The 26,596-nt window shown below is 31.8% G+C and overlaps 1 protein-coding gene across 1 annotated transcript; it reads left to right on the top strand.

The window, feature by feature from the left end:
- Positions 1–6,694: 6,694 nt before the first annotated feature.
- LOC127708281 (FAD-dependent oxidoreductase domain-containing protein 2-like) lies at positions 6,695–24,004 on the top strand. The gene is made up of 11 exons (XM_052213125.1): positions 6,695–6,867; positions 8,482–8,649; positions 9,593–9,776; positions 10,941–11,069; positions 11,917–12,047; positions 12,412–12,532; positions 14,818–15,055; positions 15,711–15,870; positions 16,371–16,536; positions 16,998–17,233; positions 23,766–24,004. The coding sequence occupies exons 2-11, from the start codon at positions 8,493–8,495 to the stop codon at positions 24,002–24,004; spliced, it is 1,761 nt and encodes a 586-aa protein (XP_052069085.1). The 5' UTR covers positions 6,695–6,867; positions 8,482–8,492.
- Positions 24,005–26,596: the final 2,592 nt, after the last annotated feature.

Raw genomic sequence — 26,596 nt, 5'->3', positions numbered from 1 at the left:
TCCCTAAATAAAATTGTGTACTGGTTCAGTGAAAATGGACGTCACACTAAACTCCAAAACATATAAAGTAACTAAAATTAAAAAAAAAAAAAAAAAAAAAAAAAATATATTTGTAATGTTCATTTAAACCCGTCTTAGAACAAAAATTTCTATTCTATTCTATTTTTCTATTCTAATCTAAGGTTAACATTGCCTGAGAGAGTTAAACCTCTAGATTACGTACAATTTAAGCAATTAATAAAATGAACATTTACAAACAGAGTAAAAAATTTCAATCGTGCCAAAATGATAGACAAATCTTTATGATGTTCATGTTCAGTATTGTTGATAAAAGAAACTTGTTGTATTAACCCTTTCCATAAGAATGTTCCGCATAAAATTAAATAACATATTATGCATGTTACTCTGTAGAGAGTTATACAAATAATTGAAATTCTGTGACAGTTTTTAACTGTCCGTTGAAGTTGACTTGAGTTTCCTGATTAAAATCAGCTGTCTTTATAATTCCTTGAAAACATTTCAAAACACCAAGAGAAATTTAATTTAGCAAACGTTGAAATCTACACTCTTTGATTATGACTTGTGGGAAATGAACACCTCAGACAATTGCCAATGTCAATTTCGGGATCATATTCAGCCAAACGTTTTAGATTAGTTCTTTTTTTTATCTGTAAAGTAGACTTCCATGACATCTGTTTATTAACTTGTACGTTTTTTAAAAGACACGTTGACAGCCGCTTAAATGCTATTATCAATTAGTTTCTTAAAATAACAAAAGGACATGAAAACTGTTATAAGTCATGAAGCGCACAATAATTAAAACCCAAATGCTACTCTGTAAAACTGTATAGTGGAAATACATTTGGCTTCTTTATACATCTATACATAATAGGTTTTAATTTTGAGCGAAAACAAACGAATTCGTTTTTAATCATAGTAAATATTTCAAAGTATAAAATGACATTTTCTTCCACTTTGTCTTATACAAGTAACCACAATATTTATTCAGTCATATGTTTATTAATTATTGACCTTTCTGTTATAATTATTGTTTTAACTATTTTCAAAATTCTGCAAAAACAACGGATTTATTTTACATTGATCTATTACTGTCAATTTCTGCAAGACATCTACCATTAAGGTAAAGGCATTTCTCTGTGACAAACAGTGACATGTACTGAAGCACGACCAACGCTTATTTGAAAACAATTACATTACATGTATGTTACATTATAATACATTATTTTGATTGGCTAACAACAATCTCATTAACATTCTTTTCAAAATGAAATGTAACATTCATGATGACACGAGCTTCCACAATAAAGTGCACAGGTAAATAAAAGAAAAACTTGATAGAAATCGTGTTTTCATGATTCTAGCAAAAAAAATGTAATTATAAGTATTGAATGCTTCTTTCAGTAATTTTATAGGGTTATAGAAGCGTTGACCGTGCGCACATTTTTAGAATTAAGCGCTTCCGCGCTTTATACAAAATGTACTTCGTTCAACGCTTTTACACCCCAATAAATTTACAAAAAGAAGCATTCAATTCTTAAATGAAATCTAATTTGGAATGCCTAGCGATAGTTTTCAACCAATAAAAATAAGAGATTTTTGTGAAACATACAGACACAATTTTTTCAACTCAAAACGGTTTTTTTCCCAATCTTGTGTTGACCTCCAGATGTCTTTTGATTATTTGTGCCGTTGGATTGCTGTCTCTGTGACGTATATCCAGTGTCTCTTTTCATTAAGATAATATTTTAGGACTTCAACAAATGTAACAGTGGAGACAGAAATTTCTGTTGTGCCTTCATAGCCTGGACTTGATTCCACACCAACTGACAACAATAACAAAAAAATACAAATCTATCACAAAATGGTCATTTGTTTTCAGCATAGATAAATAGTTTATCATTTTACAATAAAATTATAATATGAATGTAAACATGATATCATATAAATTGACTTCCCCATTTCCATTCTCAATTTTTATTGATATCATATATATTAACATGCAATTGTATTTCTTTTCTAATTATGAGCTAGATATTGTTGTCCTATGTTTACTAGCCTCTCTACCCCATGTCATTGTTTTGACTTACGCGTTTAAGAAGGGCATCGAATGTCGTGGGGGATGGGAAAAATAGTTAAAGATAATTTTAATTTTCATCAATTTCATATAACAATTTCTTATTTATCTACATATTCTAATTGAAAAACAAACAAGCACAAAGCTTGCGAATGGGGACATATAGTTGGAACCCTCCTTTTATATTTTATAAATGGTTGGATCCGCCCCTGGGAGTCATACGAGAAACCCCGAGCTGAAGACGAGTGAGTAAACTGATACACGTGTGGTGACATTTTAATTATCTCCATCCTATTCTGAAATTTCACATCCATAATTTCTTTATATTCTATTTCGATATTGTTACAGTGTAATTTGACTCTGTTTCCGTTATAATAAATTTCCACTACGAGTCCAAAACGAATGGATTGTTTTGTTTGCAAACGAAGTTGTGAGTTGTTAGTTAGACTGTAGTATGATTTTTGATAGTGGTTAAGCAGTGGTTTGATTTCCTGGAATTTATTTTTTTTAATCTGTTATACCTTTAATATAGAGCTAAGTGTTTTTCCATTACTGGTTTAATCATATGTTCTTTTATGTACCGTTTGTTATTCTTTAACAATTAGAGAGAAGACATCTTAAAAAACTAGTTTTAATCACACCTTTGTATGTGTTTGTTCCAAGTCATGCAGGAAATTCGTCCTTTGTCACGTCTTAATGTTTTTGTTATTTGGAGAATTTCGTGCTGATGGCAGACCTGTAATTGTTTCTGTTTATATTATTCATATGTTTTTCTTAACTCCATGGGATTAAGAACTTGGCATATTGTTCAAGATACAGGTCTATCTTTTGTTGAAATTTAACGTTGACCTCTGGAAGTCGTTTGGTTTTTTGTTTTTGTTTTTGTTTTTGTGTTTTCTTGGTTGCTGTCTCATTGATGAATGTATTTGTCTTTTGTTCATACATGTCGTTTTCGAATTGACTTACAAACTATAAACATTTTTTTGTCGTTTTGTCGTCTTTTGGTTTGTCATAGTCTGTGTTCTATCATGATCATTTACACATGTATTTAGGCAGTATAGAAATTAAGAAGATGTGGTATGATTGCAAATGAGACAACTCTCCACCAGAGACCAAATGATGTAGAAGTTTCCAACAAATATAGGTCACCGTACGTTCTTCAACAATGAGCAAAACCAATATCGCTTAGTAATCTATAAAAGAAATGACATATGTCAAACAATCCAAATGAAAAAGGCAACAGCCTTATGTATGTATAAAAAAGATAAACGACAAACAAATATGATATACAGCAGTTAACGACTACGACTAAATTACACGCCTCTGACTTGGGACAGGCACATACAGAATGTGGTGGGGTTTAACATGTTTGCCGGCTTCAAACCCTTCCATTGACCTGGGACAGTGTTTTTACAGTACAACATAAAAAAAAACAATATGAAAATCAGTTGAAAAGGGCTTAACTCATCAGATCGATACAAAGCACAAAAATCTAACAAACACACGAAAGACACAAAGTACAGATCTGAGAGTACTCGCAGTTACTAAAAGCTAGTTCAAAGCCAATAATTAATAAAAAAAAATCATGTATCTAAGACTAAAACATCAATTGGTACACATCAAACATCCAATGGATTTAGTGTCAAAACGTCATTAACAGTCAGAGAAAAATATGACCTTGTGCAATGCCAAAATAAAGGTATATAGGTCGTGAATTTACATATGTATATAACAATTATATTAAGCTGGGTTTTAATTTTTTTATTACTAAATCAATATTAGTACCGATAAAAACAATATTCAAAGATCTTAAATAACGGTGTTGAATTGGTTACCTTTTAGAATAAGTTTTTTTTAAAGGACCGATAAGTTTACCCGGATCGTTTCTAATTTTACGGGCTCGGTAAACAACGTCACCGTGAAAATGAGATTGTGCGATCTTGTTTGAACTTAGTTTTCTACTGGTACAGCCAAACGACCAAACCTAATCTTTGTATCTTTAAAAGAATTTAGTAAAGGTTTTAACGTTTTAGTAATGTGTGGTAATAATTTACTAGTAATGCATAGATTACGCTTATTGAAATCAAACGTCACTACAGACACAGGCATAATTCGTTTTGTCTTCTTTGGTTTGTCATATTCTGTGTTCTATCATGATCATGTGTTTCTTATTATAAAGAGGTAGGGACTATTCTCCTTTCAGGGCTGAAATCCAAAAGTTGCTAAATCCTGCCGGAATTTGAACATTGAAAAGTCTAAATAATTTATGTTAAGGTTTCTAAAATAGTTTTATGTTTATATCCATAAAATAAAATCAAAGAGGTAGAAGATATCAAGACTTCAACTGTTTTTGATAGCCGACTATACGGTATGGGTGTTGCCTATGATTGTTTACATCCACTTTATTTAAACTCTGGTGGATAGCTGTCTCATTGACAATTATACCACATCTCCTTATTTTTATATTTATACACTATTCTTAACTTTAATAACTGGTTAATGAAGCTTTAATTTGACGGACATCCTTCACGAATTAATCTGAATCTGAGCAAAACATAGTTTTACGTCAAATGGAGTTTGTGTTTTAGCAAAGAATGTTCTTCTTATTTATTTATGCGACAGTCAAAATTTGTCTATATTCACAAACATTGCAGTTTTGAGTCACCCTTATGTGTTTAGTGATAACAAGGTTATACATGTACAGAAGTATACGATAATGCTGTTAGACCCTAAAGTACCTACACTATAATCGCTTCAAAAGCTCTTAGTCGTTGCAAAAGCTTTCAAGAGATAATGTTATTTGTAAATAATGCACATCGACTTTGAATAAAACTTTTGACGTTCACTTGACACGAATATGCATGCTGTTAATTTAGGTAAAGATACGAATCTAATGTAAATATAGTTCTCTGATTTCGTAATGCTTCGACGAGTAAATGAGTTCCATTGAATCTGAATTTTAATCCGATTAGGAAGATTCTATTTTAAATTGCCTTGGTGTGAAATGAATTCTGCAAGAATTTGTCCTACTTCTATGCAATATATCACTTTCGAAATCGAAGCGCTACAAGTATAATCATATCATCATTAGTAGAACTACCAAGACAAGTTATACGTGATTATCATGCGCGTGTCAAAGAATTGAGGCTATATATTGACAATATAATACTTATAATCCATTTTCACTGACCTAATACACATTTTTATTTAGGGGCCAGCTGAGGACCACCTCCCGGTGCGGGATTTTCTCGCTGTGTTAAAGACCCACTGGTGGCCTTCGGCTATTGTCTGCTTTTTGGCCGGGTTGTTGTCTCTTTGACATATTCCCCATTTCCATTCTCAATTTTATTCCATGGTTTTACCATTGCAGTTTAGAAGAAAACACCCAACGGGAAATTCATAATCGTAATTGATGCCCTTAAGTTTTTCACTTCTCAATTGAAATTTCTTTCAAAATAATAACTTATATCGTCATAATGATAAGTCGCGGATTTCGACAAAGGTGAGACGATACTAGAAACTCCTTCCCACTGGACCTAAAAGCTTATTTTTCTTAATTTTAAAAATCACTTGAAACAAGACATTATATTGAACAACCCCATCCTTTTTTAATACTGGGTACGCCACTAAATATCAAAATTAAAGTCTATGAACAGGTACTTTGGTTAAAACTGTCCTTGTTCTGTTATAGTTTATTGAGCCAATAATTAAGCTGTATATCATTACCTTTCCTTGTTCGGTAATAGCGGGGTTTTTTTTATTTATCAACCATTTTTGTCTTTTCTTCATTCGACTTTCAAAACAAGTTTTTTTATTAGAAGTTTCATACTTTTGAGAATACTCTTGGCACGAAAACATCTGAATAACTTAGATGCACGATTATATACAAACCGTAGTTTTAGACTATACTGGTGAAAGAGTTAATGAAAATAATCTCTAAGGATATACCATATATACATCAAACAACTTTTTATACTTCACAATTCTCAATTGATTAATCAATTTACGTATTATATCTAAATTATTCATGTACCAATTTCGTTATTTGACGAAATTCGTCTTGTAATGGTTGGTAATTGAATAATTCTGTCGTAGCTGAAAATTTCGTGGCAAATTACTTCATAAAAGGTTTCTATAAATGTCTTATTACTAACACTTTGGATGTAATTGTTGGTCTCTGTCGAGACGTTTATTGTTTTACATAGACGACATGTCTTCCGTAGAAAAATATTCTTGAGACAAGTTTGAGATATGGAGAATATTGCAATATTGAATTGTTTACAAGATAAGAACCTCTTGATTTTTTCCAATAAAGCATTGCACTTCATCTTAAAAAGTGTGTTGGCTAAAATCTATTATGGTTATTTTGTATTTTAACATTAAATTATTTTAATAAAATAGTTCTTCTCTTCTCCACGCTGTACAAATGTCTAATTATTCTTTTTTTTTTTAGAAACCATAAAAGTGCTTTATTTAATAAGCTAAATCTCCAATGGGGTTTCTGCCTGTCAATTTCCTTCCTGTACAGATCAATACACATCAGCGGAAATTAACAACAAATGAAATGGAATGACTTTTGTGGGGGTTAGAGACATGATACCGGTTTCGAAATGGGAAAGGGGAATTATTTACGCAGATAGGAACTACAGACTTAAATAATAAATGATAACTGGGAAATATAAATTACACAAGCATTTCATTTGGAATAAACTTTATCTAAACTCCTTGAAAAGTTTTCAACAGATTATAGTTTGAAGCAATTGATGAAAACGGTAAGTCTATTTCATTTTGAAGATTTTTTATTAAAGAAGATATATGCCCTTTTTTCTTTCTTTACAATTCAGTCTGATAAACAGTTAATAAGCTAGTTACGGAGCTTTGTTGTTGCGCCAATTTACATTTCATTTCATCAAATCTTTCATTTGCGCGGCAAAACATATTTTAATTCATTTGCGCCAAAATAATACATATCATTTGCGCAAATAATACTGGTAAATAGTATAAATAGTACATCAATATTGAAAAGAGACTTTGTATAATAATGTTACAACATAGTTTTGAAAGCTTAATACAACATATTTATCATAGATCACATTCATCAATAAACCAAAATAAAAACATTAAACACTGATAAGTTTTTTTTTAAAGCTCAGATTGTAATTCTTGCTTGTCTATACCGTGGTTGATTGTATCGTTCCATGTTTTTGAAATAGTTTTGTTGTCCACAGTGATTCTGGATTTTCAAGATTTTTGGTTACATATATACAAATTGCGTCCGTTTTTCAACATATTAGATATCCTAAATGTAAATAAGGTCTAAAAATTTACAGACGTATTTCCTCCTTTATTTGTCTCCGAATGAATTATGTCCATTTTGTCTCCTCGAACATGTGAACACTATACAAATTTATATACTTAAAGTGACTCTCAGTTTTGTATTAGAAATGAGTATGCACTCACTTTCTTACGCAATGGGGGATGCTCTATTATTATGCAGCATTTCTGATACGAGCCTCGTGCGTAGGATACAAAATATAAAAGCAGTATTTATTTTTGGCGCACATAAAATACAATCTTGTGGCGCAAATAAAATACTGGATTTTTCAAAATATTGGCACAAATACAATGCACCCGCTTGTTAGATTTTTCATTCTACAATAAGTAAAGGCAACAGTAGTATACCGGTGTTCAAAAGTCATAAAACTTGATTGCCTAAAATATTGCATTTTTTTTACTGTATTGTAAATGTTTGAAGTAAGGGCTAACGGAGGAGATTTTATACATTACTAATGTTGAAAAAAGGAAACTGATGATATTCAGTTTTTTAAAAGTTTCTTACTGTAAATATTTAATGTTTAATATTTAATGTTACTTAGAATACTATTCTGGCGTTTCAACATTTAGTCTGACAATTCTTATAGTTATCGTAGTCTGACAAATATAACGTTTTCTTGAAATGTTTTTTTTTTTGTGTGTGACTTAGTTATATAAAAATATATTATGTTATTTTCAATTAATTCTTTTAAACAACTAAATATTTACTCTTGTTTTATTGCGTATATAAAGATATTGTCGCAATTTTCATCCCACGTATGTGGCTTATTGATGGTTTAGCACAAATGTACACGAAAGAACATATAATAAAATTAAGCACAGAAAAACACTTAACTGTAAAATATCGGCACAACAGACAACAAAAACCACAAATATATACGCAAAACAATTAAAAACAATATTGCATCAATGACTGCTCGAAATCAGTATCAATGACTGCTCTAAATCAGTATCAATAACTGCTCTAAATCAGTCATTGATACAACATTTAGAATTAAGTACAAAACTTGAGATTAGCTTCATTAAAAGATTATGGTTGTCATCTTTTTAAGGATCTTGTGGGATGATAGAATATATAACGCCTTTTCTATGTCTTATGTCTGCTGCACAATGTTATAAGTACTGTGTAATTGGAGCGGGACCTGGTGGTCTACAAATTGGATATTACCTTCAGAAGCTAGGTCGAGATTATATCATCTTTGAAAGGTCCAACCAAGCAGGTATGTGAATTGACATAATGTGATGTGTCATTATAACGTCCTTTTTGTTAATCAAATAAAAAAAAATAAACGTCAATTTCTTCGGGCAAAGTTACCTTAAATGATAAGACTACTCTGCTTATGTCCTATTTTGGTCATATAGCTCCTAATGTTTTACACATCTTTGGCTTTCAAATCTTGTGGTATTTCTGGGTAAAGTGAAAATCTTGTGGTATTTCTGGGTAAAGTGAATGTAGAAAAGCGCGTCGGAAGCACGAAATCTATAAAGTGTTTTATCATCAACAACAATACAGAAACCATATCAAAACAAAAATTGTCAATTTATAAACTTTTCTTCACTATTGTGTTCGCTGTTAAAATCAAACATTCTGATTACAGTTACAGTGTTTCCGTGTCTCAAATTACCATACGAATGTTCATTTTGTCATGGATTCTGTTATGTGCTGAACCGTAGCTCTTTTGGTCTTTGTTATTTTTTTTAGTATATGCGATCCATAGGTAGGATTCTATATGTTCACTGAAATAATACGGCATGACATGAAATAATCATTTCTCAAGTTTTGGCTTTATCTTTCGCTTTTTTATCAACGTTGATTGCTTGATCTAACCAAATATAAAAATAAGAAGATGTGGTATGACTGTCAATGAGACAACTCTCCATCCGAGATTAAATGACATAGAAGTTAACAACTATAGGTTACCGTACGGCCTTCAACAATGAGCAAAACCCATACCGCATAGTAAGCTATACAAAGCTATAAAGATGTCTTTTTAAGAAAATTTATATGTTTCCAATATATATCATTAGCTCACAAATTCGTTTTAGCCAGGTGATGCCGTCCAAAATTTAACCATTACACAGATACTAATATTCCTTTAAATGTAATATTATGCTTTTCATATCTTACTTGTGCAAAATCTCTATCGATCTCTGATTTCTTAGGAAGTTTCTTTGAGAAATACCCACGGCATCGGAAACTAATCAGCATCAACAAAAGACACACCGGGAGTACCAATAAAGAGTTCAACCTACGTCATGATTGGAACTCTCTTCTGGGTGACGACAATCAAATGCTATTTAAGGAATTTTCAAAAGAAATGTTCCCACCAGCTGACAGTTACATCAGGTAGGCAATCTGAAATCATTCAGTATACTATGAATATTTATAATTTTATTAAACCTAATATGAGGCAGCTGTTACCTGTGAAATAGAAAGAACTCCGTGTAAGTTTCATCATACTTCTTGGTGATAGATATATAAATTTGTGGGAAATCGTGAGCTTTGCAACATGTCAGCCTCCGTAAACGGGTTATGCGCAAGCGGGAATGTTATTTTAAAAATTTTAAAAGTTCACGATTTGGGATTCACTGGTATCGATTATCATTTAGATTTTTCTTTTTATTTATTTCCTTACTATCACGCAGTATAATTTTGTGGTTAAACGCACTAAGACCGCTTAACTGGAAACAAGTTAATTTGAACATTCATCAAAAAACGGAGACGTTCCTGGATGATAACATTTTTTTTTAACTTTGATATGTCAATGGGATTTATGATTCGATCATCGAACTTTGTTTAAATCAGAATATATGTTTTTTTTTCTCTCATAACAAATTTAAACAATAAAAAAAATGTAGTCTCAGTTAATACTTCTCTGTCTACGTATGGCATTTCAATAGATATAAGAAGACGTGGTATGAGTACCAATGAGACAACTCTCCGTCCAATAGATATAAGAAGATGTGGTATGAGTGCCAATGAGACAACTCTCCATCCAATAGATATAAGAAGATGTGGTATGAGTGCCAATGAGACAACTCTCCATCCAAGTCGCAATGTGTAAAAGTAAACCATTAAAGGTCAAAGTACGGCCTTAATTCAACACGGAGCCTTGGTTCACACCGAACAGCAAGCTATAAAGGGCCCCACAAATGACTAGTGTAAAACCATTCAAACAGGAAAACCAATTGTCTAATCTATATTAAAACGAGAAACGAGAAACACTTATGAACCACATCAACAAACGACAACCACTGAACATCAACTATACTATATAGAATTGTAAGACTCTTTATACCAATGGACGGAAATCGTCTGCTTTTTCAAACAATGAATAACTTTCTTTATATTTTCTCTTTTTAATTTTATCAAATAAAGACAGACTTAATCAACCAATTTCAAGAAAGAAATTTTGTATATAGTAATAAAAGGTTTGTCATCAGACGTCAGTATCGTTGAATATGATATAACTAACATACAGTAAAGTAATATTATCCTATTTTCTTTCAGTTACATCAACACATATGCTTCATATTACAAATTAAATATCCGATACAATACAGAAATAAAGCATATCAGGAAGTTAAAGTCCATGTGGTTTGTTCTAGAGGATCAACATAATAATATAACGCATTGCAAGTACGTGTTCATATTTTGAAGATTTTAAACCAAATATGGAAGCTAAAATGTTAAAAAACAAAACAAATTAGGATGAGACGTCTTGATGAAGTTATTTTCATTTCTTTTGACTTTAATGTTCTGTTCTAGGATATTAACTGTTACTTTTCTTAATACAATAGTTTATTGCTATATCCGGAAAACATCGAGAAACACGCAGGTTTCAAGTTGATGCTAAAATAAGTAATATTAATGAAAGGACGTATTGTTGAAACTCCAACCATACTACCAAATGAAATCAGAGCATATAACTAGAGATATGTCCAAAGCATATGTCAAGTTCTCATCACTAGAAACTAGCTTAGTTCGCACAACGCATCAGGGATGCGGAAGTCCTATAGTTCATCTGTCCGTCAGTCCGTCAACAATATTTTGAAAACGCAAAAACATCAAAAGTAAGGATAGAACGCTGATGATATTTTGTACAGTTGTTGTGAATGATATGTGGATAATATTGAATAAAAAATACATTAAAACTCAATTTAAAAAAAAAAAAATCACAAATTTTGAGAAAGATCTTTTTGTGCTTGGATTTCGATGAAAATTGGTATAATGGTAGCATTTCCAAATTGGTACCCGTGTCTTAAGTTTTCGTGATGGACGCCAAAACACATAAAATTGCTTTCTGTTGTTAAAGACCTATTCATGATGACTAGAGGCTGAGTTTCCAGCGAATTTGGCCTAGTCAACATTTTTACTTTTTTAAACAAATGATTGTTAAATGTTTTTGTCAGTTTTGAATCAGTTCAATATGATGCTCGAATATAGTCTAATGTAAAAATAGATAATGCACTCTTTATGCTTACAGTATTGTAATTGTTGGAACGGGGCTATCTTTACCGTTTATACCAAATGTAACTGGGATCGAATTAACCGATGGGTATGAAGACATATCTACATTTGGTCCTGATTATGAAGGAAAATCTGTATTGATACTAGGTAATTGATATTGTTTCGATGTATCTTATATATTTGAGGACTCTAAATTACACATGTACAAACGTATATTTATAAAGATTAGTTTTTTGTGAAACACACTTTTTTTACTCCTATTCCTTAAAATATTATAAAAAATTAATTTATCATCTTAAAAACCAGATAACACTTTGTCATAAAAAAAAAACAGCAAAAGAAAAAAAAACAGTTCACAAAACACCACGATCGATCAAAACGTACCAGTTCATGGGCTGTGTCATAAAATTTGAACTTTGCTTTTAACCGAACTATCTGTATCCGCACTGATACAAAATTATCTTCAAAGACTGAGCATAAACATTGTATGGTATATTATTTCTTTTCAAAGGTAGAGGAAATTCAGCCTTTGAAACAGCTCAAGCGATTTATGACAGAACGAACTATGTTCATATGATTGGGCGGCACAGGATACGTTTAGCATGGGAAACCCATTATGTTGGAGATATTAGGTATTTTCATATATGTTTTAAAACAATTAGATTATTCATTTTAATTGTCTGAAAAATCGTATACCCTCGAGCGTATACCTTGCATTTCTAAAAAGGAAGATAATAAAGGTTTTTTGTTTCGATTTTTGTTGTTGTTGTTGTTGTGTTTTGTTTTTTTTTTGTTTTTTTTTTTGGGGTTTTTTTCAGGAGGTAGTTTGGACGCATGTTTCGTTTCAAGCAACTGGATGAATGGGAAGACATGTCACAAATGGATTAAAATATAAAATATAAAAAAATCTGCCAGCTTATTTTCTTTTGAAATTGTATTTTTCCTTTAAAGTTCATAATTTACTGTCTACAAGACATAATATCAAATACCAAAAGGAATAAAAGTGATAAATGAATATACCAGACAAGTCTAAAATAGTTATGCAATCTTAAGGAAATAATTTCCTTGAAAAAAAAATGATTTTGTCATGTTTTTTTATGACAATTACTTATTTATACTGATCAATGGAAATTTATTGTTTTCTAATTATCAGATCGACCTTATCAAAGTTCAATTTTTCGTTTACAATTCATGCTCCCCCAACTATAATAAATGCGTCTTATATTGAATTTTTAGTATCTTCTCTTTCTATATTTGTACCACAAGACACAACTATCTGTAAATCAGTCAACAATGTTTTTCATCGTCTGCAGATAATGGATGAAATGGGCATATTATTTGACTTAATTTTGTCATTAATAGATACTCGTGTGCCAATTAAAAAGAATTTACGCCAACAAACAGTATCACGATTAATTGTATTTCAAAAGATTCTAGTCGCCGTCACTTCTATTTTGTAATTAGTTATAGGCTATTAATGCATATTAATATTTTGTGCTTCATAATTTCTGATATTAGAAAAACAGCAAAAGCGAGATTCACCAAGAGTAAAAGGAAATTGGTTAAATCATATTTTCATTTTTCCTGGATATTGTAAAAAAGAATATTGTACAAAGATATTTATGACTAATAAGTGCAAAAATGTTACATTATACGAATTCTAAAACGGTATTATTGATGAAGACAACTTAACGGATTTTTTTTTTATGTAATTTTTCAAATTCTTTTTCTTTCATTTTTTGGGGGGGTGGGGTGGGAGCTAAATTTTATTTGAGTGGTGAACAAAGATGATTTTTTTTAAATCTATGATAAAAACGAAATTGGTTCTAATTTTCATTCAACACGAAAGACACACGACATGTACAGTGGCTAATCCGGGGGGGGGGGGGGGGTCCGGGGTTGGAACCCCCCTTTTTGACGATCAATCGTTTTGAATGGGGACGTAAGGTTGGAACCCACCCCTTTTTATCCTGGGTTGGGACCCCCTTTTAAAAATGGCTGGATCCGCACCTGATGTACATTAAAGATACCATGCAAATAATGTTTACTAGCAAAATGCGTGTTTCGTCTACAAAAGGCTCATGCATGGTGCACCAATCAAAATAGATGGAAATCCAAATCAATTCCTAAGTCGGAAAGAGCATACATACCCCCTCCCACCACTCCCCCCCAAAAAAAAAACCAACAAAAGTTGTGCCAAAATTGGCTAAAACTATCTTTGCCTGGGATAGAAAAACTTTCGTGTTTTATATGATTTTAACAAGCTTTACCGTCAAAATCCATTTAATCTTGTCAGGAATATCACAGAGTGTGTCAATCTCAGTTTCAGTTCTAGACTTTTATGGAGACGATAATGGCTAGATTGGAAGAGGGGTTTGCTTTACTCATATATGTATTTATTCATTTGATTTTTATGGATTTCATTTTAACATCCATTAATGTTTGTTTAGAAAGTAATTTTTAAGGAATCGAATGTCAAAATATTTTATACAATCGCAATTCTGGTGTTTTGAGTAATTGATAGTTTACGACAATACAAACTGTTAATTGGTTTCTAATTACAGAAGTATAAGCTTTGAGGAAATTTTATACTTTTGTGTGTGGAAAATAGTGATTGTTTTCTGTGTAAATCATTGTTTCAAACATGAGAATTTTGAGAACTAAATATATCTAGTTTGATATGTCCTTCCTTTGTTTGCTTTGTTCTGCAGTACTGCAACTATTGCAGTAAAGGACTTCGTTATCGTGTATTGTTTTGTCATTTTGGGGAATATGGACTTGATTGCTTCTGTTAAATCTATTCACCACTTTTCAAAACTTTTTTTTTTAGGGCATGCCATTTTATGTAGACACCTTGTATACCGCGCATCATCTTTTACTTGTACATGCTATGAAATGAAATATGTTATTCTTTCAGGGCAATAAATAATGAAATTCTCGACACTTACCAGCTAAAATCTTTGGATGGGTTTTTAGAATATGGAAATCTAGAAGATTACATGATAGTTAGAAAAAAAGATGGTCTATATTTGACGGATGCTGACGAAGAAGCAGCAAAAATATGGGGACAGTATGAAAATGATCCATTACAAAAGCCATACGATCAAATAATTCGATGTCTTGGATTCCGGTTCGATACTTCCATATTTTCAAAGTGAGTATTTATAGAAATTATCTAAAAGAGAACCTTTATACCCAGCCAATTGCTGAACACTTGCATCTCATCAGCTATAACATCCGCTAACAGTGGGGTTGGAATTGGGGAAATGTTGACCTAAAATCCTAACCGTTTTTTTAAGATAAATGAAAATTTCATTACTGATATGATTATATGATTGCTGTTCTTTACTATGGGTCTTCTGGTAATTAGTTCTATAGACCGTTTAAAATCGTAAAACTTACTCATAAAACTGATTTTATTTCTAATTCTTTAAATTTAAAGTTCAACTTTTTAAAAATGATCTCACGCTTAAGTCAGTTTTAATGAGAAGCCTATAAACTTGTCTAAATTAATGATTTTATTTACACATTGCTTTGGTCTAGCAGAACCTTTAAAATGGTTAAAGGCAACGGTTCAATGACTATTCCCTTACGCTACTAATGTATTAAAAAAATATAAGCCACGAGGAAAACGGTTGAGACAAACTTCAAACCAAGAAATTTCACGTGTTTATGTCAATGTTGAGGTAAACAGTACCATAGTAGTATGTATAATCCCAGTGATGGGCCAAAATGGTGGTAGCTTAAGTTTTGAAATCATTTAAATTTTGAAACCTGAACTCCGATAATTCTATTTTTAATTTTGTTTACGTAAGTCAGCTATCTGGTGGTTATAAAGGAAAGTATCCAGTAATTACCCCTGATTACCAGTCTACAGAAATACCAGGCATCTATATTGTCGGCACAGCTACCCATTCACTTGATCACAGAAAATCAGCTGGAGGATTCATACACGGATTCCGGTATTCAGGTGACATTATGTTTTTTTCTCTCTCACAAAATACAATATGTAGCATACTTGCTATTCATTTGAAAACACACACATGCAGATTAAATTTACGGTATTCATTTAAAAACACATAATTGAGACTAATTTTATATTTACAAACTTTTAAAAAGTTTTTGGCGTACTCTTGATACATGATTCTGTGAAAAACAATATAAGTTCAAAGACACTTTTTATTTTTTTCCTGTCTGATGACGACTACAATATGCCCGTCGGATACGGACATACATGAGCTTTGATGTAGAATGGATTCCAGTAACAATTGATTTTAAATATGTAATAAGAATGTTTTTTAAAACAAATAAAATGTATTATGAAACAACGCTAACAACGGCTTTGCAATATAATAAATTCAATTATATAGTTCTACTACGTGTTTCCACTTTGTAAGAACTATAGTGTTTGTCTTAAATAGTTCAACAAAGACTGATTGAATTTGGTTTGAACCTTTTTTCTGACTTTAGCTCGTGCTTTACACAAAATCCTGTCATGGCGGTATCATGGGGACACGTGGCCAAAACAATCATACAGTGTTTCTAACTTGCTTCCGGTTACAGTGAAAAGGATAAATGAGGCTTCTGGAATATATCAAATGTTTGGACAACTGGTAGATGTTATATTATTTAACAGGTGAAATTAAAAAAAGGTTTTTTTTTTAAAGAATTTTAATTTTCAAAAGGATTATGCATTTTTTTCTGATTTTAGAATGCATATTTTTCCAATAACTTTCACCAGGTATGCTCTAACAAATGTCGCTAAGCTCAATGCATAGCGGAAAATTTCTAGTTCACATATATTCTACGGGATGCTGCACATAACGATGTTTTTCCTGATTGGAATTTGATCATTTTTTTTCCCTTCACAATGTTTTAAGAGTTATCTGTTCAAAACGTAGATTTTTTTTATTTGCAATGTTACATTAATAATATGGGTGCAAACAACTTACGAAATCCAATGTAAAGTGTAATTTCAGCAATATTAAAAAAAACATTATGGAAAAACTAGCGAAATAGTTATTAATGAAAATGATATTTTTTAAAACAACTACTTGATCACTTCTATACAATTTGTACATCTTTATTATATTACAGCGAATCATTTGAATATTTTGAGGAATTTCCTGTAAATTTAATCCAAGAATTCGATAAAATAACCGGGGAATCCTTATCCAATAGGAGCATGATAGTGTTGGGATTGGAATACGGAGAGGATTACCATGGTCCGTCAGAGGATGTATTCAGAGAAGACAGAGCAGCTACAGAACCAAGATATGCACATCTGTCGAACTTTTTACACCCTGTTTTATACTTCTATCACGTCCCTCCAAGTAAGTCATTTAGCTCTTTTTTCCATTACTCATTTTTGAAGTTCTTGTTGTTCAGTCTTTAGTTTTGTAGTGTTTTATGTACTCGTTTGGGTTTTCGTTGTCTTTTGTTTTGCCTGCGTTGAGAACGACGAAAGTAGGTCTAATTACAGCTCCGCTCCGTCCGTCCCATCCCGTCCTTCCACTCGAAAGACTTTGGGTTTCGCTTCTATGTAAAGGAATGACTTAATATTTAGCCTGCAGCTTGATATTGTTTAGCTGTAGTGACTTATCACCGTGCAGTGTTCCTGCCAATAACTTGAAATTTTACAAGAATATTGTGCAAGGAAAATATTTGTCAAAGATTTCCTGGCTTCAATGAAAAGGACTGATCAGTTATGCTCCAGTTTACATGTTATATTTACCAATTGCATGCAGATCCAGACTCGGTATTTGTCTTGTTTGCGCATGGCGTTGTCAGTTTAGACTCGACCTGTGATTTTTGAATGGTCTCTTTGTATAGGTATCTCCGCCTCTGTTGTATACTTGTGTTAATTTGTTACTTTCTGAGACCATTTTACCAGCCAAATTGATATAATAAAGAAAAGAGAACGGGTTAATCTGTGTCTATGTATAAGTAAATCAGATAGCCATCTATCAACACATAAAATAAACAAATAATATCTATAGAGAACAACAAACGGTCTTCAAATCTTCAACAATAGACAGTGCTTCACAACATAACAAGCTTTAAATCATATTCAAGTATTCTTCAGTGGTAAAATTTGATCAACTTTCAACACCAAATTCTTCAAAGGGAAGAAATACTATTAATATAAGCAAAGCCAATCAACTACAAATGTCCTGCCTTTGGACGATCAAATTATCAAGTTGAACTACTTTAATTTAGTAGTTCATTTAGAACTTGGACCTCATCTTTTTGATTGCGAGTTGTGGAATATAAAGCACACAAAACTTAAACAAAAAGTAAATCTGCATAGAAAAAGCTAACACAATACTTACTGCTCTTGGTTTTTACAGACTACAGAAATATACATGAAAACATGTGTAAATTCTCTGTACATTTTTTATGCTTGAATACTAGAACGTTTAAATTTTGTCAAGTTTGTCAGATACCGGACGGGAAACTTACCAGTTTATAGATGACTCATAACTGCAATTTTGATAGATTTTGACAAATTATGATGTGTTTTCTAACAAAATGATTGTAAGGGAAATGTCAAACCAATCGAAAATAATATTCTATATTTCAGTTACAAATTGGTACGTTTTTCTTCCCGAACTCCTGCAATGTGAAATTGTACAAAACAATATAAATTTGCAATCATATAATATGTAAAATTGTCCCCAACACCAAAATAAGCGACCTGTGTTGATAGTTCTTATAAACTGTCAACGATTGTAAAGCTATATTTTGTGAACTAGTCCTTGTATTGAAAACTGATCCTCTGTTTGAAAAGAGTAAGAAAAAAACAATACAATGTAAATATGACGACCGTGCATAAGACAATTTATTTTCTAGCCGATTCTTTTTATGGTGTATTTTTAAAATAATATTTAACCGTCTTTACACAATTAATACAGTTTTAATTTACAATGTAAGGTAAAAGATGCAGTTTTATCTAAGCTCAATAATGACTGGTTTCTAGTTTTCAATAAATAAGGTCCAGACCAAAACACAGGAAACATACCAAGGGGGAAATCATCAACCCAACAAAATAAAAAAAAAACACTATAGCCGAAAAGATAAACGATGAAAAGAAAAACAACAATCACAAAACATGACAAAGAAAAGAAAAAAGATAAGACCCCCACCGAAAACCATGGATGAACCTAGTGCTCCGAACAGGTAACTCGTTCCTGCTCCATTAGAAGCACACGTAAAACATCTAATTGATACCTGCCTTTGCTTGATTTTAACGATGAACATAAATTTGCAATCTTTATAATACTAATATTGCATACATGCAAAAACGACTTTCTGGCATTAAGAGTTATTTTGGGTTCATGCGAAGCCATCAGTTTTTGCATGTTTCCTTGATTAGTATCTACCGGGTCTATTTACGAGATTTGAACATCAGTAATCTACAGTCGCCTTAATCTAATTGTAAATACCAGTCTTCGATGATAAAATTTGTTGTATGTCCTTTCACAAAATATTTCATAGATAATTTTTTTAGATTTAATTTTCGAAAATTTGCTTTCCAAACCAATAAGCAACATTAAGTGTTTGTAAACAATATTTTATTATGAAATTAAATACACAATTAAATAAATTCACAAATAGCATTTAGAAACAAGCAAAAAATAATTATATTAATCTGTCTCCTTGTTGAAATGGATACAAAAATGAAATAAAACTACATGCGCTAATACATAATAAAAAGATATTGAAAATGTCAGTTGAGTTTCATGATGAACCGAAAAAAAAATGCAGCTATTAAGATGAAGTGCTTACATGTATATTGTGTGAATTATTAGTTAGTAAACCTTTTAGATTTAATAATGAAACTTTGTATAATAAGAAATAAACTAATGTTTTCTTCATTTGAAATCATATTTGAGCCGTTTAAAAAAAATATCAATGCGTATAATGGGGGAAAAATTTCCGGCGATATAGACATCTGCCTCATTTTACCTCGTTGTTATATTCTCTTACAAAAATAATTTAAGAATAAAAAAATAACATTGATATTAAACTTTTTTTAAGTATAAAAAAATAAAACGGAGATAATGTTTCCACTGGGGACTTAGGCTCGAAAAGCCTAAAGTATGAAATATTAGTTTTGGTTTATATATAAATAATTAGTATCACGTTAAGACTTCTTTGTAAGAGTGGCCCCAGTGAAATTGTTTCTCCGTTATTCAATGTTGTTTCATTACTATTTAAACCAAACCTTTTACATTCGCCTGATGACCGACTTGTAAATATTTGCATATTATTTTACAGAACTTGCTCATATATACTTAGATTAAGCATTGATTAAAAAATGCTTTTGACAAAGTAAACTGCTTTCAAAGGCCCAAATTTTGTCGTTTTTGGTTTTTCCTTTCCACAAAGTACGACTTCAAGAATATTAAATTTGAATAATAATGAAATTCAAGAACGTGTACCTTAATATCATTATCCATTCACGTTAGTGATCTATATAATTATCAAATCATTAATATTTTATCAAATCTGACACTAGAACAGATTAAATTCCTAAAGAAACTGTGTCAATTATATTTATAGATTTTATCTCGATTTTTGGCTGAAACCAGCTTAAGATTATAACACAATGTTGACTGTTGTACGTCAAATTTTATGCGACTGTCATCGAAGGAAGATGTTTAGATAGTATAAAACTATGTTCAATCCACCATTTTCTACATAAGGAAATGCCTGTACCAAGTCTAGAACATGGCAGTTGCATTCCATTCGTTTGATGTGTTTGAGCTGTTGATTTTGCCATTTGTTAAGAGACTTTCCGTTTTGAATTTTCCTTGGAGTTCGGTATTTTTGTTATTTTACTTTTAAGCTCACCTGGCCTTTAAGGCCAAGTGAGCTTTTCTCATCCCTTGGCGTCTGTTGGTCGTCGTTGTCCGTCGTCTGTCGTTGTTAACTTTTACAAAAATCTTCTCCTCTGATACTACTGGGCAAAATTTATCCAAATTTGGCCACAATCATCATTACGGTATCTAGTTTTTAAAATGTGTCCGATGACCCTGCCTGCCAACCAACATGGCAGACATGGCTAAAAATAGAACATAGGGGTAAAATGCAAGTTTTGTCTATTATCTTTAAAACTGCTATGCATGGATTAAATCTGAAAGTGGCAAAAATTATCAAAATAATGAGATCTACCTATTGTCTATTACTACAAAACTGCCATTCATCTTGAGTTATTGCCCTTAAATTACGAATTTTAACGATTTTTTTTCAATTTGGGCTAATATCTGAAAACCTAAAATAGGTAGAGAGAAACTTTAAAATACCAAAAAATGATTAGCAAGACAAGATCAACCAATAAGTCGACATGGACGAAATCATCAGACAACTCCTTATTGGAGTAATTGCACTTTAATGACGATTTTTATCAAGTTTTTGCGTTTTTGCCTAATATCTAGAAAACTATAATAGATAGATAGAAACTTATGTTGTTTCATCTGTGCTATTGTTTGTCTGTTTGTCTTTTTATTTTTGGCCATGGCGTTGTCAGTTTGTTTTCGATCTATGAGTTTGACTGTCCCTCTGGTATCTTTCGTCCCTCTTTTTTAAATAAGCAAAAATGGTCAGCAAAACAAGATCTACCAATAATTTTACACTTGAAATCGTCTGACAACACCCTTATTGGACTTCTTGCCATTAAATAATGATTTTTACCATTTTTTTCTGTTTTTTGCCTAATATCTTTAAAACTATAATAGATAGACAGAAACTTTAAAAGCAAAAATGATCAGCAAGACTTGATCTACAATTAAGTCAAATAGCAGAAATCATCAGTCGACTCCCTGTAGGAGTTCTTGCTCTTTAATGACGTTTTTTACCAATATTTTACCTACCATCTTGAAACTATAAAAGATAGATAGACTTTTTAAATAGCAAAAAGTGATCAGCAAGACAAGATCCACAAATAAGTAAAATTTTGACGAAATCGTTGGTTTTCTCTTTTTAGGAGTGATTACCTTAAATGATAATTGTTTTACTGTTTTTTTTTGGAGGGGGGGGGGCAAAAACTAAAGAAAAGAGAGAGAAACTGTAAATAGAAAAAATTATCAGCAATACAAGATCAACAAAAAATAAAAAGATTGTATTTTAGTCCGCATTGATGGAGAGGGTCCATAGATGAAGATGCTCATAGACCTAGGTGAGTGACACAGGCTCTTTAGAGCGTCTAGTTATAGTATAGCAGGCTCCTTTTGGGGAAAGTGTGTATCAAATTTGTGTTATCAACTTCTCCTTCAGTTTTCAAACAAAATCCCTGAAACTTTTATGATTGCACATAGGTTTCAGTTGTGCACCTGTTATTTTATAATTTTTACCTATAATGATCTTTGAAACCTCACAGAATAGTTGCAGATGTATTGACGTTTTTTATAATATAAAAGAGGGACGAAAGATACCAGAGGGACAGTCAAACTCATAGATCGAAAACAAACCGACAACGCCATGTCCAAAAATAAAAAGACAAACAGACAAATAATAGTACAGATGACAGAACATAGAAAACTAAACTTTGTTCTACCTCTACTGATAAATGAAAGCAACAATAGTTTACCAATGTTCAACTCTCATAAATATATTAAGAAGATACAAATAAAGGTAACACACAAAAACTGATGGAATCGCATGAACTAAAAATAATCGAAACCGGGTGCGTCGATAGGGTTAGGATCTCCAGCTATGCATAGAGGTAATTCATGGAAAGATCGTTGGCAAATAGTATGTCAACAGAACTAAAAACTTTCTTGTGAATCAGATTTAAATATTTATCTTAAAAGCGCCATCTTAAACAGAAATCTGCTGCATGAAAATATCAAACTAACGGCGAGTTATTGAATTCTGAACAAAGGTAAGGATGGGACGTTCAGTTCTTCCAATGCCTAAAGTATTTACATATATGTTGGTTCGTGATTATGGATATGCATTTTATCATAAAACCTGCTTATTATTTAACGAATGCGCCTTTGTCAAATTTATCCCTCAAAACGAACACAATACTTATCAGTGACGCTTGAATCAAAACATTTAAACAGCAAATTCAAGTAAGTTGTAGAGCACTGAGGACCAACAGATCCCAAAATTGCCAGATTCGTTAGAACAGTTTTCGCGATTTCCTCAGTTTTTGTTTGTTACCTTGATGTTTCTTTTCCTAATCGATTTACGAAATTTGAACATAGGTACACTACTGTCGGATTAATTTATCACTGAACTGTATTGGACAGTTCTACCCTAAAACAGTTTGGGATCTTTCTATCATAAAACGGATTTTGACAGTTTTACTAGAGAGCAGGTTTGGACAGTTTTTTCTCTAAAAACCATTTTGAACAGCTCTACTCCAAAACAGGTTCTAATAAAATTAGATGGTCTATAAATTCCCACCGAGAACGATACAAAAAATACATAATACCCGTAAGTGTTGAGCTCTTGCAGTCATGGACTACGTTTTCCCCTTTGACGAAGATAATCAATTTATTGTCATCAAACATAAAATTTCGATTAATTTTCACAGGAGGCATTTTACTTTGCTGCGTCTGACTTCCCCGATGACTAGAACTGCTCTAAAGAATGATTAGAGAGCTGGTATCTTACTGCTCCCAAATGTATATGCTGCGCTTAGACAAGCGGATATATTGAACAAAGACTTGCAACAACATGTCTTTTAATAACAATAAAAACAACAAACTACTGATGGGATTCTGGACATTAAACATGTAATAGTGTCAGAAAGTTTTTTTAGAAATCTTACATTTTATATATTCATCAGGTTTGGGCTTGGTTTAGGAATAAAGCTTCCATTTAAATATATAGTTACCTTCTATTATATTTCAGGAAGGACAAGCTATATAGACGAAAACATGTTGCCTATACCTGATAAATTATTTCATTTAGTGGAGGACTTCCATACCAACTGGCATCATAACCAAACACATGTACAGCACTTAAAAACGTTTCTTGAAAACTGTCTTTCACAAAGACTAGATGCATTCCAGAATACAGACTGTTTTTCCTTTGCCTTATCTAGAAGATCGGTTCCAGTAACATGCCATCATTATTTGAAAAGTGTATAGAATTTATTCAATAAAATAAAACTTATCATTTAGGTTATTTATGTGATAAACTGCCAATGAAAAACTAGTCAAAGAAACCAGACCTATAATTTAACACACCAGACACGCGTTTGGTCTACACAAGATTCATCAATTTCATTCAAACCAAAAAATTTGAAAAACCAAATCAATAACGAATTTGAAGGGCATTGAAAACCAAATTCAAAATATATGAAAAATCATTCCAAATGTGGCTAGTTAAACTATCCTTCATTTTTACTAGCCAATATTAACTATCCACTCTTATCCATGGAGAGGGTGGGGACCTGATTTCCCATCACAGACTTTGATCTTTTAACCCACAAAGAATTATATTTCCCTTACTTGTCTAACCTGTAAGTAAATGGCCCCAGTGAAATAGAATTTCCGCTAGACAAGAGTCGGTGTGTTTAATGTGCTACACAGAAACTTAATCTTCTAAGTTTTACAATGTTGTTATATTCCTTTACTTACAGAAGCACTTCACATTGATTTGATAAAATGTGTGTTCATATTTTCATACTAGTTCAAAGAACCTGCACAAATATGATTAAATCATGCATAACACTAAAAAGAGACTTTTAAAAAAGTAAACTATGACAGCAAAAAAGACAAAATTTGGTTCCTGTCTTTTTTTTTTTCCAAATAAACAATAATAGTTTATATTATTTGAATAACACACAATTCAAGGTCTCTTACCTCATTTTAATTATGCATTTATCCTTGATCATTTGACAATGTTATAAATTCAAGTACTGATTAAACTATAACAAATCCCTCAAATTTATAATAAATGCAAAAAACTGTCTTGCACTTAGATGTTAAATGATCTTTTTTTCTAAGCTTTGTTATTGTATGAACCGTAATCTGTAAAACATCTAAGACCACAGCATATTCCTTTTGGTATATCTACTACTGTTTAAATTAGCTAAATGTTTACCAAACATATACTTATATCTTATCCAATGTGGGATCAGACTCATGACTTTTTGTCAATCGAGGCAAGTACGCTACATTGAAATTACAGTCCCGGTTTTGTAAACATCCGGGGCATTTTGAACTTATTCTGTATTTTTTCTTCTCTCTTCTTTTTTTATGACTCCACGATATTTATCTTTATCCACTGATTTATATAGTATTTACTTATTTATACCATTCATGAAGAATTCATGGCAGAGTTTTGGCAAACAGTATGTCGACAAAACTAAATTCAATAAAACAACCTCTTCAGTACTAGTATCATGTAATTGTGTTTTTAGTATATTTGATATACCTTAATATTGAAATTCCACTAGTTGAATGCAGTGAGCGGATAAGTCGTACAGCCTAGAAATGTTCTCAAATGACCTTATTTGTAATTTGTGCTGCCATTTCAGCATCTAAAACAGAGCTAACTTTAATAGTCCTACTTGTATAATAGGTATTCAGAAACCTGAAACGCATGTATTTGGCCTAAATGCCAGGATTATTATTGGTGCCATAAACATAGTAAATAACGCTTATCTGAAAAATGTGTTATCCAAAGGCCCGAATTATTGTGAGCCTAAATTCACCAATTGGAAACACAACTTCAAAATACTGATGGATTCAGTCAAGGATTAGGCCAGGCAATGGGCTAAACGCGAGAAAGAAGACGTAGTTACTCTTTCCGATTGGATTGAGGCTGTTAGTTCGTTAATACAGATCAGAATTAAGAAACTGAATGGGTCTATTAATACCCATGCTACATCAATCTTTAAAGACCCAAATGTTGCTAAACACTTGTCCTAACTCCATGACAAATATGTTGTTGTCCCCGCAGATAAAGCCCCAAACAGCATCGTTTTTGTGTTTAAATCACATTACATAAACTGTTTGATAAATGAATTAGGTATTGACAATTCAATTGGAAACTCAACATATACCCCACGACACTTACTACAGAGGATATCCTTGATAATCATAGGTCTGTTCTATCATCCTTAGGAATTTCAACCAAAGATGAAAAACTGGATCTTCCATCACTGTATTGGATACCTAAACTACATAAGTGTCCTTACAAACAACGGTATATTGCTGAGTCTTCAAAGTGCTCCATGAAACCTCTTTCTAAATTATTAACATCAATTTTATCAGCAATCAAAGTCGGGCTTTAAAGTTATTGTGAAACTACCTATTCTAGAGGTGGCGTGAATCAGATTTGGATACTAAAAACTTCAAAAGATCTTTTAGAGTACATACAATCTAAGACTCTTTCATCTTGCAATAGTATTAAAACATTTGACTTTTCTACACTTTACACAAGTAATCCACATTCCAAAATAAAAGACAAATTGAAAGAGTTGGTCCTGCTTTATTTCATAAAAATGGCCAACGTAGATACAAGTATCTTGTCTTAGGAAGGGATAAATCCTAATTTGTAAATATTCACTCTGATTCTTACAAACAATCTCTGAAAATGACATTATCAAGATGCTTGATTTCTTGATTGACAACATATTTGGTACTTTTGGAGGACGTATTTTTCAAAAAACAATCGGCATTCCCCCGGAAACCAACTGTGCCCCTCTTCTTGCAGACTGGTTCCTTTATTCA

This window comes from Mytilus californianus, unplaced genomic scaffold, assembly GCF_021869535.1.
Source record: "Mytilus californianus isolate M0D057914Y unplaced genomic scaffold, xbMytCali1.0.p SCAF_7, whole genome shotgun sequence".
NCBI classification, from domain to species: domain Eukaryota; kingdom Metazoa; phylum Mollusca; class Bivalvia; order Mytilida; family Mytilidae; genus Mytilus; species Mytilus californianus.
The sequence above is the reverse complement of the archived record's forward strand: the minus strand, read 5'-3'. Positions and strand labels throughout refer to the sequence as shown.

What these genes read in the sequence shown, in the direction of transcription:
- LOC127708281 (XM_052213125.1), top strand. Translation starts at nt 8,493, where the DNA reads ATGATAGAATATATAACGCCTTTTCTATGTCTTATGTCTGCTGCACAA. An exon ending in CATTATGTTGGAGATATTAG is followed by an intron (nt 12,533 to 14,817) that starts GTATTTTCATAT and finishes TTATTCTTTCAG; the next exon opens with GGCAATAAATAATGAAATTC. An exon ending in ATACTTCCATATTTTCAAAG is followed by an intron (nt 15,056 to 15,710) that starts TGAGTATTTATA and finishes AATTTTGTTTAC; the next exon opens with GTAAGTCAGCTATCTGGTGG.